We start from the raw sequence: 18,932 nt of genomic DNA on the forward strand, positions 1-18,932 counted from the left end.
CGCTGGCCGCAGTTAGCAGCCAGGCCCTCCGGGGCTACCGGGCACCGGTGTGGGCCCAGCTGAAGCCCAGCCCGGGGGGTGTGGTGGGGGTGGGGGGGGGGGGGGGGGGGGGGAGGTGTGTGTGCTAAGAATGGGCACGTTGGCCACACTTGGTGCCGTGGCCCCGACCCATGTCCGCTCTTCGCCGGCGCTCATTGTTTTAATTATGTGACGACGTGCATAGACACCCGCGTGGACACGGCTTCCAACCCCCCCCCCCCTCCTCCCCCCCCCGTCATTTGACGGAGTGCATTAACAGGCCGGGTGCACAGGAGTGACAGCTCGGCTAATTGAGCCCTGGCGGTGACTTATCGGGATCGCGGGCGTGCGACGGCGGCCATTGTCATTGCCCCTCCCCCCCCCCCCCCCCCCCACTCCCCTCTCTCTCTCTCTCTCCACCCTCCGTGCCGTGCCGACGCCTGGCAGCCTGTCGGGGCGCGTGAGCGTCTGGGCCCGCGTGTGACCATGCCCTCCGCGCCTCGCGCCTCGCTCCCCCTCCCACCCACGTCCTCCATCCCTGGTCTTTGTTCATGTCCCCTCTCCCCGGGGGGGACACGCAACCGCTGGTCAGTCCGGGAGCTTCTCTCTGCTGGTCCAGACTCCCTTCTCCCATCCTCCTGTCCGGGGTGCAGCTGGAAGCCCCACAGCCCCGCCCCCTCGCCCAGGGGGCGCCAGCGAGAGGGGAGCGCGCTCCGTCCCCCCCGTCCTGATGAGACGGCTGAGGAATGGCGAGGACGGCGAGGCGATGAGCGGGCGACGCCCGGGCAGACGCCAGGCGGCACGCCGCGCACTTAACATGGCGTCTCTTTATGGGAACAGATCAGTCTTGGTCCCTTAAAGGAAGGGCAGCGGTAACAGATTTAAAATTAGACCCGGGCCAGGCTTTTAATCTGGACTGGGGTGCAGGTGCAGCAAGCCCCCCCTCCCCCTCCATAGTGACAGTGAGATTGGACTCCAGGGAGCAAAGGGGGCCAGGGGGGCCGGGATGAGGATGGGGGGGAGGAGGCTGGGGGACTACAGACTACATCATAGTATAATTACCCCCCAGGGTAGTGCAAAGGGGGGGGGGGGGGGTTTGTGTGGGAGAAGCAGTGGGGTCGGGGGTCTGCTTGGGACCCCTTGCCCCCACCCCCGCCTCGTATCTCTAGCAGGGGCTCTTATATAACATCCATGCGGTTGAGAAAGGTGTCAGCAGTATGCGAAATTCTAGCAATCGCAGAGTCTATCTGCTTCTCCACTGTGGGTGGAAGCTGTGTGTGCGCGTGTGTGTGTGTGAGTGAGAGAATATGTGTGTGTGAGAGAGTGTGTGTGCGTGCTCTGGATGTTCTTGAAAGAGTGTAAGATCTGGCCTGTCCTCTGAGGTCCATTTCATGTGTGATGGTTCACTATCTGATCCCTCACCCCATCTAACAGCCATTATCTGTAGCCTCACTGACATGAACCAGGGCATACCCTGCACACACACACACACACATTCCTCTTACAGGCAGTTGCAAACGTTCAAAAATAATTGGCCTCTACATTCTAATTCATCTGTAAAAAAAAGGAGCCCTTGATTAAATTAGCCCTAATAGACATTATTTTTTACATGACTGCTTACCACAGGCAGTAATCATGTCCCCCCAACTAGGTAACAAGCCGTCCAATTTACTATTGACATTAAGCCGGCTGACAAGAGCCAATCACAAAGTCATCCCTCCGTTGTCATCACAAGGAGAAATGCTAATAGGAACTAAGAGGACAAACTAAAGGGGCATTTTTTATGCCTGAGTCATCGGATTATCCCCCCCCCCCCCCCATGCGTCCATATCTGTGTTTTTCCCCCAATTTAATAACGAAGAAATAAATAACGTGAAATGAATATGCGTGTCTCTCTCCTCCCCCTCCTTCTCCCAGCCGGGGGGGCATTCCTGGAGCTGAGAATCCTCTCTACACGGGACAGTAACAGAGGTGCTAGGCCTCTGTAATTGGCGTCGTTTTTTGCAAATCGCTCAGACGATAGAAAAATGGTAAAAAGAGGTCTTGGCTCTCCCCGTCGTCGTGGTAATGCGTTCGGACGGAATCGGCGTAGCGTTAGTCCCCAGCCTGCTGGTAAACATTTGAAACGGACCATAACAGAACCGAGGAGAGGGTCTGCCTGTTTTTCAGGCTCCCAATTTAGCCGCGCCGTTTAGATAGTGAGGAGATGAGTCAGGCTGGGAGCGTGAAGGCTAAGGACGTCTGCCCTTCATCATTATCTGGACAGCGTTTAGGCGGTCAGCCCTTTCCGTGAGACTTAAGCGCTCAAAATATTGTCCAAAAAAATACAGTTTATCCTCAGATATATATATATTTTTAATTGACGTTCTATTCCCCTGTGTTTTTTTAAGCAGTAAGGGAAATACGTTAAAATAGTTTAGGATTTTTCTACATGAACCTGTCAGTCTGGTTTCATGTATATCAGATCCAAGCCAAGTCGACAATATTGCTCTCTAAATGCTTATGTCTAAATGTCAGCTATAGAGAGTCCTATACGAGTGCTGTTTAATCTGCTGCTGAACGAGCAGGCCTGGGCTTGGTTCTGGGGTGGCCTGGGTGGGCCTAGAGGAGCCAGGGGTGCTCACAGGAGAGCTGGGACAGAACAGGGACAGAACCTGATGAGAACGGCCCAGTCCGAGGCAACCCCCCCCCAGCACACACACACACACACACACACAGGTGTCCTCTGCCCTCACACCCTTCCAGATCTAGCCCCCCTCGCTTTCTTTTCTTCGTCTTAACCTTTGCCAGCCCCTCCCTCCATCCTCCTTTTCTCTCTCCCTTTACCCTCTTTCTTTACACACACAACCCCCCCCCCCCCCACACACACACACACACGTGCGTGGGCACTGTTGGAGCGTTGCAATCCAGTCGAAGGAGCTTCATATCGACTTGGCCATTTCCTCTTTTCCTCTCTTTGTGTGTTCCCCTCTCTCTCTTTCTCTCTCTCTCTCTCTCTCTCTCTCTCTCTCTTCTCTCTCTCTCTCTCTCTCTCTCTCTCCTCTCTCTCTCTCTCTCTCTCTCTCTCTCTCTCTTTCCTCTCTTTCTTTCTCTCTCTCTCTCTCTTTCTCTCTCTCTCTCTTCTCTCTCTCTCTCTCTCTCTCTCTCTCTCTCTCTCTCTCTCTCTCTCTCTCTCTCTCTCTCTCTGTGCTCATATAGCCAGGTCCAGCAAGGCCAGTGGTCAATCACTGATGGATACCCCTACACATCATAAAAAGCCCTCAGCTTAATTATCTGTGCCTATCCAAGGGCAGCTAACGACCCCGAGCAGAGCGTAATTGATTTCGGACTCTTGTATTATTTTATTTCTTTCTTTCTTAAGAAGAGAGATGGGGGTGGGGTGAATTTTAAGAGGGAAAGGGTTGGGGGGGGATTCTGGTGAAAGTTACCTCACAGCTCCTTCCTTCTGCTCCACCTTTTCTGCTCTCTGTTCACTCTCTCACTTTTTGACCATCTATACCTGTCTGTTTTAGCAAAGCAACTTCTCTATATATGTATCTGATTATCCTCCCCCCACCCGCTCTCTCCCTCCTCTCCCTCTCTGACCCCACCTCTCTCTCTCCCTGTCTCTCTCATGCTCTCTCGTTCTCTCTCCCTCTCTCTGCTGGTGAGAGCAGTGTGCTGTATGCTGAGGTGAAAGGGAGCTGTCCGCTTGACAGATTTGGTCTGTCAGAGCCCATTACCTGCGAGTCAGGAGAGCTCTAACGAGCTGAATTAGAGGGCTAATTAGTCCAAAGAGAGGGGCCCACACACACACGCACGCTTCGGTCTATCTGCTGTAGTACTCCACATCACATCTCACTAGTGTGTTATTAATGATTCGCTTCTTCCGATCTCTCTGTCCCCTGTATCTTACTCCAGTCAAGACACCCTCCAGGTCTCACAGACCGTGTGAGAACCAGTCATAGTTCCTTTTCCTACTTCCTACCGTAGGTCCTTTACAAGGAAATAGATTTACATCTGGTGTAAACCTGCTCGCTAATTCACTTATATAATCCTGGATCAGTGTCAATGAATCTTGGTTGCTTTCTAGCCATACCGCAGTACTGTTGACCTTTGCCATTGAAAGCAAATTGAGTCACTTGGTTATTGTGTTGCTAAAGGATGAGGTGACACTAAGTAGTGGATGATGATTGGGAAGGGGGGGGGTCCTTGTTTTGGCTTCCAGTCCCTGGTGTCGGATAGTAGACATATTATCCTATCTCTCCCCTCCATCTTGATTCTACCCCCCCCCCCCCCACACACACACACACACACACATATACATACACACCCTCTCTCAAACACACTCTTATGCCACATACGCTGTTTCTCTCACACACACAAACACACTGTCTTTCACACACACACACTTTCTGTCTCTCGCTCTCTCAAACACACACACACACATTCACACTTTCTCTTTCTCATGCACACTCCCTGTCTCACACACACAAACACACACACTCTCTCTCTTACACACACACACACAAACACACCACACTCTCTCTCTTACACACACACACAAACACACACACTCTCTCTCTTACAACACACACAAACACACACACTCTCTCTCTTACAAACACACACAAACACACACATTCTCTCTCTTACACACACACACAAACACACACACTCTCTCTCTTACAAACACACACAAACACACACACTCTCTCTCTTACAAACACACACAAACACACTCCCCCCCCCCCCCCCCACGCCCCCCTGCTGGTGTTGTGTCGGAGGGGAACAGCTGGTGGGATGTCCAGTCACGGGCGGCCGGAGACCCGGAGACCTGGAGGCCTGTCAGAGGGGGCTAAACAGCCGCCAGCCTCGGGAGACAGGAACCACGCCTGTCTGTAAACAGAGAGCACAAAGCACTCGGTCAGGAGAACACACACACACACACACTCTCCTCCCTCCAAATGAGAATCGCATTGACACACACACACACACACACACAACCACACAATGAAGGACGTATGCAAACACGCACGCACACACACGCACACACACACATCAGAAGAGGCAGGAAATCACAGCCATCCTCCCGGCTTTGGCTCCAGATGACAGAGGTCGACACCAGCCCTGCCACTTATCCCTGGGTGACCCCAAAACAAGCGCATTCCTCCCCCCCTTCCTGGCTCTCTCCCCGCTCGGCGAGTGTTTATTGGCTCGGCGAGAAACCTAAACCCCAGCAAATGAAGCTGTCAGTCATCGGCCGTCGATGACGGTCGCACGCAGGGGTCTAGCGGGGCGGCGAGCGCGGCCTGACTGCCTGGGGAGGGCCGGAGCTGGGGAGGACCGGGGAGCTGGGGAGGACCGGGGAGCTGGGGAGGACCGGGGAGCTGGGGAGGACCGGGGAGCTGGGGAGGACCGGGGAGCTGGGGAGGACCGGGGAGCTGGGGAGGACCGGGGAGCTGGGGAGGACCGGGGAGCTGGGGAGGACCGGAGGGCTGGGGAGGACCGGGGAGCTGGGGAGGACCGGGGAGCTGGGGAGGACCGGAGGGCTGGGGAGGACCGGGGAGCTGGGGAGGACCGGAGGGCTGGGGAGGACCGGGGAGCTGGGGAGGGCTGGGGAGCTGGGGAGGACCGGGGAGCTGGGGAGGACCGGGGAGCTGGGGAGGACCGGAGGGCTGGGGAGGACCGGGGAGCTGGGGAGGGCTGGGGAGGGCTGGGGAGCTGGGGAGGACCGGGGAGCTGGGGAGGGCTGGGGAGGACCGGGGAGCTAGTCTGTCTTGATGTGTTTAGCGAGGGTCGTTATCATCGTAGGAAAGCACCGTTTTAATGCTTTATTGTCATCTCACATGAGTGCCCTAATGGGAAACATTGAACTGCTGCTGTTTGTGTGTGTGTGTGTGTGTGTGTGTGTGTGTGTGTGTGTGTGTGTGTGTGTGTGTGTGTGTGTGTGTGTGTGTGTGTGTGTGTGTGTGTGTGTGTGTGTGTGTGTGTGTGTGTGTGTGTGTGTGTGTGTGTGTGTGTGTGTGTGTGTGTGTGTGTGTGTGCCGGCAGCCAGGGCATTTCACATGCAAGGCTCATTGCATTAGGACATGTAGAGAGCCCTGGCTGCCACGATCTGTAGTGTTAAATTAGTCTAGCTAAGAATGCTGCCTACTGTGATTATTATTCACACCACCCCCCCCCCCCACACCCCCCTCTTTGTTTTCTCTTGTAAGTATTTGCTGTAGGTGGTGTGTACGTACGTGTGTGTGTGTGTGTGTGTTGTCCTGTCAGTGCCCCTCTCAGAAGAGGCTGTGTGTGCTGATCTCTCAGAGAGTGACGGGGCACCACGGCGCTCTCTAATGGAATGTGATAACAACCGAGACAGACACTGTACCAGCGAGCCAGGAGGTTTCAGACAGGTACCTCTTTTAGGGAGGAGGGAGATCCCCCCAGGCACACACACACACACACACTGCACACACACTTATGAATATACACACACTCCCCAGTTATCATAGGAAAGCTGTGCTGCGTTGCCAATTAGTGGCATTACCCTCTACTTACCCAGTGTGTGTATTTCCTAGACTTCAATGACATGATAATGATTTCATGATGCTTCTTGGCGCTACCAAAGCCTTTTTGTCACCCACTGCACGTGTGTCAGCGGAGAAATGAAGGGTTTTTAGTTTTGTATTTTCTTTCTCGCTCTGTGCGTGTGTGTCTTGTTTGTGTGTGCATGCTGCATGTGTGAGTGTGTGTGTGTCTGCATGCTGCATGTGTGTGTGTGTGTGTGTGTGTGCATGCTGCATGTGTGTGTGTGTGTTTGTGATTTTCTCCCTTACGCTGCCGTGTGCTGTGTCGTCATGGCAGCCCGACTCTGTGTCTGCCACCATTGACACCACCGCCTCGCCTCACCACCTCAGCCTCACCGCGTGTGTGTGTGTGTACATGTGTGTGTGTGTGTGTGTGTGGCTCCTCCTGGCCCATAGCAACTCCAGAGGCGGGGGAAGGCATGCATGCCCTGGGCAGGGGAGCAGTGGAGTGCTCTCCATTTCCTCCAGGACACAGAGACAGTGGGGCAGTGCCCCTGCCGAGCACCCCCACCCCCAAACACACACACACACACACACACAGTACACACACAAACACACCCAGGGCTTTTGTTCAGGGGCTGTGGGCCGCAGACATGTGACCAGCCTCCCTACTCTCTCCCTGGGATGGACAGGAAGGAAGGCTGGGGACATTCCGTGCAGCTAGCCCCCTCCCCCCTACACGCACACACACACACCGATATCACCACCCTCTGCACCCCCCACCCCACCCCCACTGTGATCAAGGGTTGACGTTTATACCTAAAGGCCATGCTCTCACACACACACACACACTTACACACACAAACCACCTTCACCTCCGAGACAGTTGTGTGGAATGTGCCGGTATCCCACGCTGTTCCAACACACTTCTCCCTCCCTCCCTCCCTCCCCTCCCTCCCTCCCTCCCTCCCTCCCTCCTTCCTTCCTTCCTTCCTTCCTTCCTTCCTCCCTCCCTCCCTCCCTCCCTCCCTCCCTCCCTCCCTCCCTCCCTCCCTCCCTCCCTCCCTCCCTCCCTCCCTCCCTCCCTCCCTCCCTCCCTCCCTCCCTCCTTCCTTCCTTCCTCCCTCCCTCCCTCCCTCCCTCCCTCCCTCCCTCCCTCCCTCCCTCCCTCCCTCCCTCCCTCCCTCCCTCCTTCCTTCCTTCCTCCCTCCCTCCCTCCCTCCCTCCCTCCCTTCACGTCTCATCTCCTTCCTCTCTGTCCTTCTCCACGGCGCTGTATTTAGAAGTGTCCTAAAACCTCCAGGTTTGGCTAGGTGCTGTGTACATGTGTGTGTACGTACGTGTGTCTGTGTGTGTGTGTGTGTGTGTTGAGTGAAGACCCTCAGTGCTAAACCGAGCCTTAGCGCTCCAGGACAGGAAATCTTTTGGGAGCGGGTGGCGGGGGGGGGGGGGGGATGTATGGGGGAGTCAAAACCGTCTCCTGGTGTTCCAGCGTTGATTAAGAATGATGTCTCCAGACCATCGATCCCCGCGGCCATCGATGATCTACTTTGATTCGTCGCTGCCACTCTGATAAAAGGCTTATCTCCCCAGTCAGGGCGACCACAGGGAGCCTGCACGGACCGGTCTGGAATCACTTCCGCCAGTGGGCCTGGGGAGGTTGGACTCCCCCCCTCCCCCCTCCCCCAGGGTCCCATCTGTCACCTCTGTCCGTCCAGCCAGCTCTCCCAGACAGGGGCTCTGGGCCCCGGCTGTGTGGGCTGCTCGGGGGGCCAAATGTGCCGTGTGTCTTTCAGTGTTGGACGCCTGTGTGCAAGGCTGGCATATCTTTTTCACTGGTGATACACGGTGGTACACGCGCCCCTCCCTCCCTGCCCCATCTCTCTCCACTGTCTCTCCTGGGGTGTGTGTGTGTGTGTGTGTGTGTCAGACCATTTACCATCCTCGGGCCTACAAACATTCCCACCCGCCCGCACGTGCACACTCCACACACACACACACACATATATTCTCTCACACACACACACACACAAGGTCATTAAAGGAGGAAGTGTCCACCGGTGTGAACCACGACGCCCCCCCCCCCCCCCCGTCCATTTCCTGGGACGTGAGGAACCCCCTGAGGTGGAGCTGTTGTCTTTGGGGAAGGAAGGGGGGACAGCTCAATATCCTAGTACCCCACCCAGAACCCCCTACTGCCCCCCCCCAACCTCTCCCCCCAGGTCCATTCCTGCTCCACCAGGGCCCTTACAGGAGGGCTGAGCCACAACTAATCCCCCTGAGGACTGAATGCCGCTATTTACACGCCAGGGATTAGGGAAGAGATTAGCGCTATCACATCACTGGATTAGATGGAGTACCGTTCAGACCATTCTCTTCATCCAGGATGTCTGTCTTTCTCTTGCTGTACCTCTCGCTCTCTCTCGCTCTCTCTCTCTCTCTCTCGCCTGCTCTCCTCCTTTTCTTCCCTCTGGGAGAGAGGGCTTCTGTCCAGCGACCTTATGACCTGCCTGTCCGTCTGCCGTGACGGAGAACCACTGAGTGGCTCCCCTGATCACCCTGCAGACACCTGTCTGACCTCTCTGTCTCTCTCTCTGTCTCTCTCTCTCTCTAACGTTCTCTCTGTGTCTGACCTCTCTGTCTCTCTCTCTGTCTCTCTCTCTCTCTAACGTTCTCGCTCTCTCTCTAACGTTCTCTCTCTGTGTCTGACCTCTCTGTCTCTCTCTCTGTCTCTCTCTCTCTCTAACGTTCTCTCTCTGTCTCTCTCTCTGTCTCTCTCTCTCTCTAACGTTCTCGCTCTCTCTCTAACGTTCTCTCTCTGTGTCTGACCTCTCTGTCTCTCTCTCTGTCTCTCTCTCTTTCTAACGTTCTCTCTCTGTCTCTCTCTCTGTCTCTCTCTCTCTCTAACGTTCTCGCTCTCTCTCTAACGTTCTCTCTCTGTGTCTGACCTCTCTCTCTCTCTCTAACGTTCTCTCTCTGTGTCTAACCTCTCTCTCTCTCTCTAACGTTCTCTCTCTGTGTCTGACCTCTCTCTCCCTCCCCCTCTCCCTGCAGGGAGGAGCGCGAGCGCTGGATCCGGGCCAAATACGAGCAGCGCGTGTTCCTGGCGTCGCTGGGGCCCTCGGAGCTGTCTCTGGGGCAGCAGCTGCTGCGGGCCACGGCGGAGGAGGACCTGCGCGCCGTGGTGCTCCTGCTGGCCCACGGCACCCGGGAGCAGGTGAACGAGACGTGCGGCGAGGGCGACGGGCGCACCGCCCTGCACCTGGCCTGCCGCAAGGGCAGCGTGGTCGTCACGCAGCTGCTCATCTGGGTGAGGGCCGGCGCATTTTGTTCCTTCGACTTAGTCTGTTCAGGGAGTGAAAGTCGGGGCCACCGTGTATCCCCCCCGACCGCAGACCCCTGTGTCGAGGTCGCCGCTCGATGTTTGGGGATGTTTGGGGGTTGCCGTTGGTTTGTGGCTAACGGAGACTTGTGTTCTTTTTGTGTTGTTATTTTTCCTCATCCTTGTCCCCGTCTCCCACTCTTACCCTTTCTTTCTTTCCAATCCTCCTCTACCTTCATCCCTCCCTCCCTCCCCCCTCCCCTCTCTCGCTGGCGTCTTTAGTACGGAGTGGACATCATGGCGCGGGACGCCCACGGCAACAGCGCGCTGGCGTACGCGAGGCAGGCCAGCAGCCAGGAGTGCGTGGACACGCTGCTGCAGTACGGCTGCCCCGACGAGCGCTTCCCCCTCATGGCCACGCCCAACCTGTCGCGGCGCAACACCAACCGCAACAACAGCTGCAGCAGCACGGGCAGCGCCGCGCTGATATGACAGCGCCCCCCGCCCGCCCCCCTCCCCCGCCCCGGTACTGCACCCCCACAGTGCCTCCCCGGACGGAAAGACCTAGAAAAACACACACCGCCGTAGCCACGCGTGCTAGAAAAGGGAGGAGGGGGGGAAACCGCACGCCCTACTCCCTAAACGTGTGACTCGTTTCGAAAGTGAGACTTTGAAAGCCCGACGGTTTGGGAGACATGGATGAACAATTTTGGGAACCACTACTTCTGCACTCCTGTTGTTATACCTTTAGCTAGCCCCCCCCCCCCCTTACCTCTTGAACCCTGGACCTCCTCCTAAACCACTAGTCGCTCACACGCTCTTGTTGAAATTGTAGATGATGGTAATGACTCTTCAGTGGTAATTCTCCCATCCTTCCTTCTCTCTCTCTCTCTCTCTCTCTCTCTCTCTCTCTCTCTCTCTCTCTCTCTCTCTCTCTCTCTCTCTCTCTCTCTCTCTCTCTCTCTCTCTCTCTCTCTCTCACACACACACACACACCTGCATATACACACACCTCTAGGATCCTGAGACAGCATTGGTCCAGGTTATCCAGTCCCTCACATGGCCGTTTTTCCTGTATGAAAGCATTGTTGAAGTTCTGCATCCGGGTTAAGCCCCGCCCCTCCTCCGCTAGCTCACTTCCTGCCTGCATGTTAGTCAGAGCCTTCTGGGTGGGGGTTCCTACCCCAGCGCCCTGCTAGCTGGGACCTGTGGGAGGGGCCAGGGACCCCGTCCTCACCTGGATGTCCAGTCTCCTGCTGATCCCGCCACACTGTACCCCACGGGAAGCCCTCTCACACACACGTCACACTGCCCTCCCCACACACACGTGTACACACACGTACGTAACACTACTGTCCCCACACGACGCAATACCTTACTCGGTCTTACTCTCTTAGTGTGTTCATGTTCCACAGTGCACCGTCAGTGGTTCCACCTAGCAGAACTCTGACTTGATTTCAGTCTATTATGTGAACGCCCCACCCCCCCCACCTGTACCTTTTTTAATGTGAACAGTATCTCGATGTAAAAGTTTCAAAAAAAGAAAAGGCAAAAAAAAAGACATTTTAAGAGGAAAAAATACGTAGTTCAAGATATCGCCTCAAGATATTTCTTAGGAACAATGAAAAAGTGTGATAGGATAGCATGTCTTACCCATAGACCCTTTCCCTTCCTGCGCCTGTTAATTTAAACGAACATCTTTCACGGTGTCTGAGTTGTGTATACTATCTATCTCATTGTGCATTGCTGGACCAATGGATACATGTATAAATGAATACCTACGAAACGTTTCAAATTGTTATTGTCAGGCTCAGGGAACAGAGACTGTCAATTCCATGCATGTATCTTGAAGCCCCGTCATTTGACTGTCCTCATACATACTCTTTTGGTTTTTACTCCCAAGTACATACCCATGCTTGTTCGTATTCAGAAGTTTACCATACAAGGACATTTGTGCAAAGCTGATTATTTGACAGACGCTCAAAAACCAGCCGCAGCTGTTCAGATTCCACATATTCCAGTCACACAGATCAAAAGGGAATTTAGCTTTTAAAACATTGTTTATCACTGTTGTTTTTTTTATCACTTTGTTTTGCATTTGTCTTTTTTTTTTATCAGTTCATAAATGACATATTGTAAGCTGGTTCCTGCACGGACAAATCATGATGCTTTTGTGTTTGTCAGAAACAAAGGTTGGGAGGAATGCTGGTGTGATGCCCATCAGGTGTGTTCACTCCCACCTGAAGGGAACCCTAAACAAGTGTTAACATAAGCTTTCACAGTGAACTTGTAGCACCTTCGGAAGTATACAGACTTTAGTGTCCAAGCGATTTCAGTTTTTTTGAAGTTGCGTATTTGTCGGAGCCTATTCTGCCAGTCGTTCGAGAATAATCATGATTCAGAGGGCATAGTCAGAGGGTTTCACCGGAACCTCTCTGGTCTGACAGGCGAGATTTCTTTCGTGTAGGCGGAGTGTTTTCCTTCTGCTCTGTGGTGGTTCTGGTGCTTTCTACCCTGATATCACCCGAGGTACTAAGCCTGGGTCTTCCTCCATCCTTTAGTTCTGGAACCAACATCTTTTCATCACATCTTTTCTTTCCAGTCTCTGCGTCCTGCACGCCTCTTGCTCAGTTATTCAATGCAAAGGGCTTTTCTCCGGCTGAAATCCTACTCCGTGTAAATATGATTCTTTCTCTCTCACGCCGTCTTTCTCGGCCGTTCTTCCGCTCTTGAAAGCTTGTTTGCTGGTGACGTCACGGGAGCTAGAGGCCGCGGGGTGTTTTTCGGTTGTGCGTCGTTTTGTTATTGTGTCTCCATCTCAAGGTTTTGAGTGGAGGAATTGCCGATGCACGACGCGGTTGAAACGTGGCGACCTCTCAGCGGGGAGGAGCTAATGCAAGCCCATGCTGTTGAACAGGGACGTTGTTCAGCACGGGGACTGGCAGGACAGGCCGCTCTTTTCGCGCACCTTGAACCCTTGAACCCCCCCCCCCAGCATCAAATGCTGCCCTATTTATGACGCTCTAGCCCTCCAAGTCACCCCACCCCCACTCCCCCCTCCCTCCCGTGTGTGTCGGGTCTGCGCTTGTGTCAAGGGCTAAAGAGAGACTCCTGACTGACTTTGTATTCAAGCAATATCCATGCACGGGCCCTGTTTGATGGACGGCCAGATGGACTTCCCGCCATTCATAAGCATCTTCACCGGTGTGTGTCGAGGCGCCGCACGTCAGACACACACGCTGCAATATCCCCCCATTCGCTTCCACCGACACACACACACACACACACACCGGCCACGCGCTCCTCTCTCAACTCGGTGACATGTTTGGAGATCGGACCACGTGACAAAGGAGATCCCTCGCTTTTATCTCTTTCGAGTTTCACTTTTTGTTTGGTTCCCGCTGCCACGAAAGAACACGAAAGCGCACCTACCCCAACGTACCTTCCTCCGCCTCGTTTGACCTTGTTGCCATGCCATGCCACCACACCCCTCGAAGGCCTGCCATTGGAATGTGAATATTGAATGAACCCCCCCCCTCAGCCTGACTCGTCCAACGTGAATAACCCACGTCGCTTCTGGATGTCTTCTGTTTCTTAACTTATATTGGGATAAGGACCTTCCCTGCTTGGAGCAGAGAAGGTCCTGCGTCTTTGACCAAAATGCACTACGTCTCCAGGGTTGGTTCTTAATGCGCACCCTGCCCTCCTTGTCCATGACTCTCCTCTCCAGTGGAGGGCCTCTCCCCGTGAATGGATGTGTGTGTAGATTTCCCATGTGCCCTTTTCCTCCAGTTCTAAACTGGCAGTGATGGGACCTTTTTTTTGTTTGTTTTTTGAACAGTCTGGCTGTTATGAAGATATGAGGCCAACATAGTTATTAGGTACACCCCTCGTTTGTGTTTGAGTTTAGCGTTGAGTCTCTCCTTTTGAAATTCCTCTTCCTTCTTATTCCTGTTGTCGAAAGGTTGTACAGAACACTGTCCATCCAACAAATTAGCAAGCATCAAGAATAAATCTTTTTGTTGTTGTTGTTTTTTTTACATGATGCAACACCCGGGTGTCATCACGTCATTGGTTGAGCCAAACCCGAGGTGTCCTTGTGTTGTCCAAGTAGGAGAATGGATTGCATGAGCATGGTTTAGAGAAGCCCCGCTGCTCAACAGACAGCAGGTGGAACTGGTATGGCCCGCTAGGGAGAGAACATAGGTTAGTGGGGAAAAGGTGCCGGCCATAGATGGGGACCCCATGTCAGTCTTAGTTTGTGTTGTTCCCTCACGGGGCAGACCACGCTTGTACGCCCGTAGACGCTTAGACACTCGCCGCCATCTCTACACCGCTCTCCTCCACATGTACATAGATCTAAACATAGAAGTAAAGAAACACTCAGTATGGTCATTGTTTCTGTTCGGTTCCGTTGTGTGTTTCGTTACCTCATCGTGGTGTGTTTCCTCCAGACCTCCCAGCCCTGAGAGGGGAACCTGAGAGGGGAACCCAAGGTTTATTTATGGACGTACCGTGGGGTCGCACCACGGTACCTTAATAGGGAGGACCTCTCCAAGTTTGGGATTTTTGTATATTGTTCAGTTATCCAGTCCATCCATGTTTATTATGACTTCTCATCTGACACGCTATTGTTCTTATTGTCATTGTTATTCTAATTATTATTATGATATTGAGTTTGTGTCAGCTGTACAGTACTGTGTTGAAAAATTATACCTACTACAGAGTCTTCTACTCTAATGTGTCTCTTTTCAATAAAGAAAAAAATAATGCTTCTTAATATGCGATTATATATGTGTTTATTAGATTCTGTGTGTGTTTGTGTGTGTGTGTGTGTGAGTGAGAGAGACAGAGAGAGGGGTGTGCAGATGAAGGTGTTAGACCAGGGGGCCCTGTGTGTTTGCTGCTGGCTGTAATTGGATAATACCCTTCTAATCCCTCTTCAGCCTGTGTTGATCAGGAAGGGGCCAGGGGAGCCACCAAACACCCAGGGAGAGGGGTGGGGGTGGACACGGACAGGGGGCTGCCCTCACAAAGACTCTGGCACAGGCAGGGACAATAGGGCCACGGCATGCCAGAGACAGCAGATGTAATTAAATAGATTAGACCGGGGAGAGAGGAAAAGAGCAGCAATGGGAGGTGGCTATCAAAATACTGCTAGGTTCTGTGCTTAACTTTCTGTCTTTGTATCATAGTTATCCTACATTCTTTTATTTATATTTTTGTATTTATTTTTGTATTTTTTTTGGGGGGGGGGCAGTTACTTACAGTGTTATATCATAGTGCAGACTATTCACTGAGTCAAGACATTGGCAATGTTGAAAGGGGATATACACATTAAAGCAGGTGCCTCATGTCCTGTATTGAGAATCCCACAGTCCGCATAGTCTTTCATGAGGGGAGGAATGTTTAGTAGTTGAGCCGGACATTATCTGACAGTGTCAGAGCGCAAACGACATGGCTTCTCTAGCACCAGAGCGCTCCCAGATACAAACCCCATTATGAATGCAAGAGGAGCACCCAAATGAGGCATGAACTTGCCCCCACCAGGGTGTCAGGCTCATTCATAGAGATACTGATAGACGGGCAGACACCTAAAGCGTATCTGCGCCCAAGACAGAGCTCGGTGTTTCTGGCCTTCAGAAACACCATATTACAGATAGTTTTGTAGTTGCATGTGCCTTGCTAATACTGCCAATATAGACTTCTTCGCATGTTAAACTATAGGCTACATAATCATATGGAACGCGCTGTTTTTCATTAAATGACGACGGAAAGAAGGATAGGCTCCTGCTGTATTCAGACTTCTTGAGGGGAAAATGTACCTTCTATACAGCCACTGTGTGTGTGTGTGTGTGTGTGTGTGTGTCTTTAAAATATCTTATAATGTAAATGTGAAATGTTTTTAGGCCTACACTTAGCCTTATTGATATGTGAGATGGGCAATAGAAGATAATTGCATATAGGCCTATATACCATATTTAGGAATCAGCTTTCATTGACATGTTATCCCATTATCATAATGTATTTTTTAGAAGTGCCAGTTTGGTCAGTTGAATAGGCTACATTTATTTGGTACATATTTTCCCAGTACAAATTTTGTCAGTAGCTACTGATCAGATAAACATTGAATGTTCTGCATTTGTCAAGCGATGTAAAATGCTGTTTTATTTTTTCCTTTAATTTGGGATATAACAATTTGACAAAAGATCCTGCCTATGTAAACGGTGTAGTCGTTTATAAAATAAATATGAACTCTCATTTATGCTGCACAAAGTTGTGGAAAGCCTACTCGGTTAGATCTCGATTTTAATTAATATCATGGAAAGTAATTTAAGCAAGTTAAATCGTTAGATCAGCAGGTCAGCTCGACAACAGGTCACTGGACAGAACTCATTAAGTAAAAAAATCTTCTTGATCCAAATTGCATCTGTCTTATTGTATGTTATGTATTTTATTTAAAATAACAGCATATGCCTACAAACCTCTTTGCTCACCAGTAACATATCAAATGAGAATATGTCAAATTGAACTTGTGAACATGAATAATTGCCTATTTGTAACAGCTTAGGCCTAGTCAATCAATGCCTTTAGGAATCCCTAGATTTATGAATGCATTTATGTAGACTCTTTTCTTTAAAGAAAATCTAAAATCTAATCGGCCCAGCACCATAAACTATTATTTTAATGGTAGCATAGTCGTGTTAGCATAATGGAAAAAATGTTTACGTTGTGTAAAGACGGTAGTCTATGCAGGCAAACGCGCATGTGGCAAATGCATGTATAAGGCCTATTCATTTCCAGCAGCGTTCTCGGGCCAATGCCTATTAGGACACGCTAGTCTCAGGGCGCGCTCTCCATCAGAATTAATCATTGGGGGTTAATTTGAAGCTCAGACAAGTTGCTGTTAATTTAGTGCGAGAGGGACACGGTAGAGTGAAAAGCTGAGGTCCCGGCCAATCCCCTCGGGGCTCATTTATCAGCCAACCGCGACGGCCTGGCTTGATTACAATTTGCAAAAAAATTCATTAGAGTTAGAGCAATTGTCAGATCTCTCTCTCTCGCCATGTGAGATTCAGCCCGATAAAGCGAAATCTGAGTGCCAGATTTTGTGTTCTGTAAAATCAATTACATGTAGCTGAAAAACAATTCGAATTAATCAAACTCCATTTTTTTCCCTTGAAAGGTTTGTAGCGCATACGAGGGCACTCAGTGAAAATGTGCCTGTGTGTGTCAGTGAGAGCTCATCTGTGGGGATGTCAGTGCTGAGGCTTAGCGCAAGCTGCCCTCATAAATCTGCGCTTTACAATAATTCACTCTTTCTGTAGGGATGACGAGTTGGGATTTCAGATGAATAAAAAATGCGCTTGGAGAATTTTAAACAATGAATCACCAAGGCAAAGCTAAAAGGCTATATTTACAAAGATTGGAAATAAGATCATTCACCCAGCTGTTACATTATTGGCGCATCAAAGCGACCGCACTTAACAATTAAATTGTCAGGGCAAGGATGGAAAAAGGTCTAGGATTTGGAAAACAGTAGCTTATTTACACTTATCAATAATGATAAATCAACTAGTCTACAGACAGACAACTTTTAGTTCAACGTTTAACATGGTTTCATATTCATTTGTCTTAATACTTTCCCAGTCGTGACGGCCTTTTAGCTTGGTATTTTCCGGAGACACGAGACAGCCTCAACGATGAGCACGGTGACGCCTCAGAAGCCAGGGGAATACGCTCGCTCTGTTTTATAGATGCGCAGTCTCAGACAACTATGAAAATTAAGGTGAAACATTACCAATATTTAGATTACTAAAAGAAAACTTGTTTCACAGAATTGGCATTGCTACTGTAGGCCTACGCTTGTAGATGAAATACAAAAATGTATACCTTAAGATTTAGTCCATATAAAAAATATATTTTACACTAGTGCTTCAAACGGTGTAGGCCTATTTGGCTCACCAGGCGTATAGCCTAAAATATAGAAGCGAACAAAAAAAAGGCTACAAGAACAAAAATGTTCAGACCATAGCTCGAGTCCCATGTGGTTAACGTTGTTGGTAGGCTACGTTATATTCTGTCGATTATATAATCCAAAACCATTCAACATCCATTCAAAAAACATTCACAACACTTTTTAAGAGTGAATATTTATGGGAAACGAATTGGCGCGCTGGGACTTGTCAAACGGCACTTGTGGGCAGAGGGCGAGCCACCATCCCCGTGTTCCCGTATCAATAAGGCGTGTGCTGCAAGGTAAGGCCGGAGATCAAGGCTGACACCGGGCCACGACCTCTCTAAACATCCATACTCGTGACGTTTCTCTCTGCAGGGAATTAGTGATCCTCAGTGCGCCTCACCTTGGGCTTTCATTTACCTCGGCTGTTACACACCCCCTGTCATAACACGAGATTACGTCGGCCAGCGAGATCTTCTTAAACATATCCAGAACTTGACATGCTTCAGGTTGATATACTCTATCATATGCGATGAGGTTGGCCTTAATTTCGGAGGGTGGTTGGGAGCAGCGGGAGAGAGGTGTAAAACTGTCACCTCCTCGCCAGCCGTGGCCTACTTTCGACTAGATCAACAGTTTACCCTGCCTCTTCAATAACTGTAGGCCTAGACACAAATCGTGAAGAAAAGAATCACTGCCATTTAATTTAAATAGTTTTCTTCTGGGAACATATATATATGTATGCCAAATTATAAATGTAAATAATGTAGCCTATTATTATTAATAATCTTTCAAATTATTGTTAGATGACAAATTGATGTGCATTCATTGACTATTCTATGTCTGCAACGGAAGGTAACATCCCTTTTTATTTATCAAAACAGTAATTGAATCAAACTAATTAGCCTATTGGCTGTTTGCCTTGAAGCATTTTGTTGTCACGTGAGGCCTACATAATGAATCGAAATAAGTGGACCTATTTCATATTTGTACTACTAAAATAAACCCAGAAATTATGCAGCCTGTTGTTCACTGCCATTGACGAAAATATTATTTTCAAAAACAAAACGATACAGTTCTGAAAACAAACAAGAAACAACAAATAATTGACATAAACCTTAATGGGTTTGCTTTA

General features: G+C 50.7%; 1 protein-coding gene across 1 annotated transcript in view; it reads left to right on the forward strand.

Moving 5' to 3' along the window:
* LOC134007816 (arf-GAP with GTPase, ANK repeat and PH domain-containing protein 1-like) overlaps positions 1-10,711 on the forward strand; it is a 74,577-nt gene extending 63,866 nt beyond the window's left edge. The window contains 2 exon segments of the mRNA XM_062447512.1: positions 9,570-9,825; positions 10,120-10,711. Of these exon segments, the coding sequence (XP_062303496.1) occupies positions 9,570-9,825; positions 10,120-10,329 (466 nt within the window). The 3' untranslated portion in view covers positions 10,330-10,711.
* The last annotated feature ends 8,221 nt before the right edge of the window (positions 10,712-18,932 follow it).

This window comes from Osmerus eperlanus, chromosome 21 (assembly GCF_963692335.1).
Source record: "Osmerus eperlanus chromosome 21, fOsmEpe2.1, whole genome shotgun sequence".
NCBI lineage: Eukaryota > Metazoa > Chordata > Actinopteri > Osmeriformes > Osmeridae > Osmerus > Osmerus eperlanus.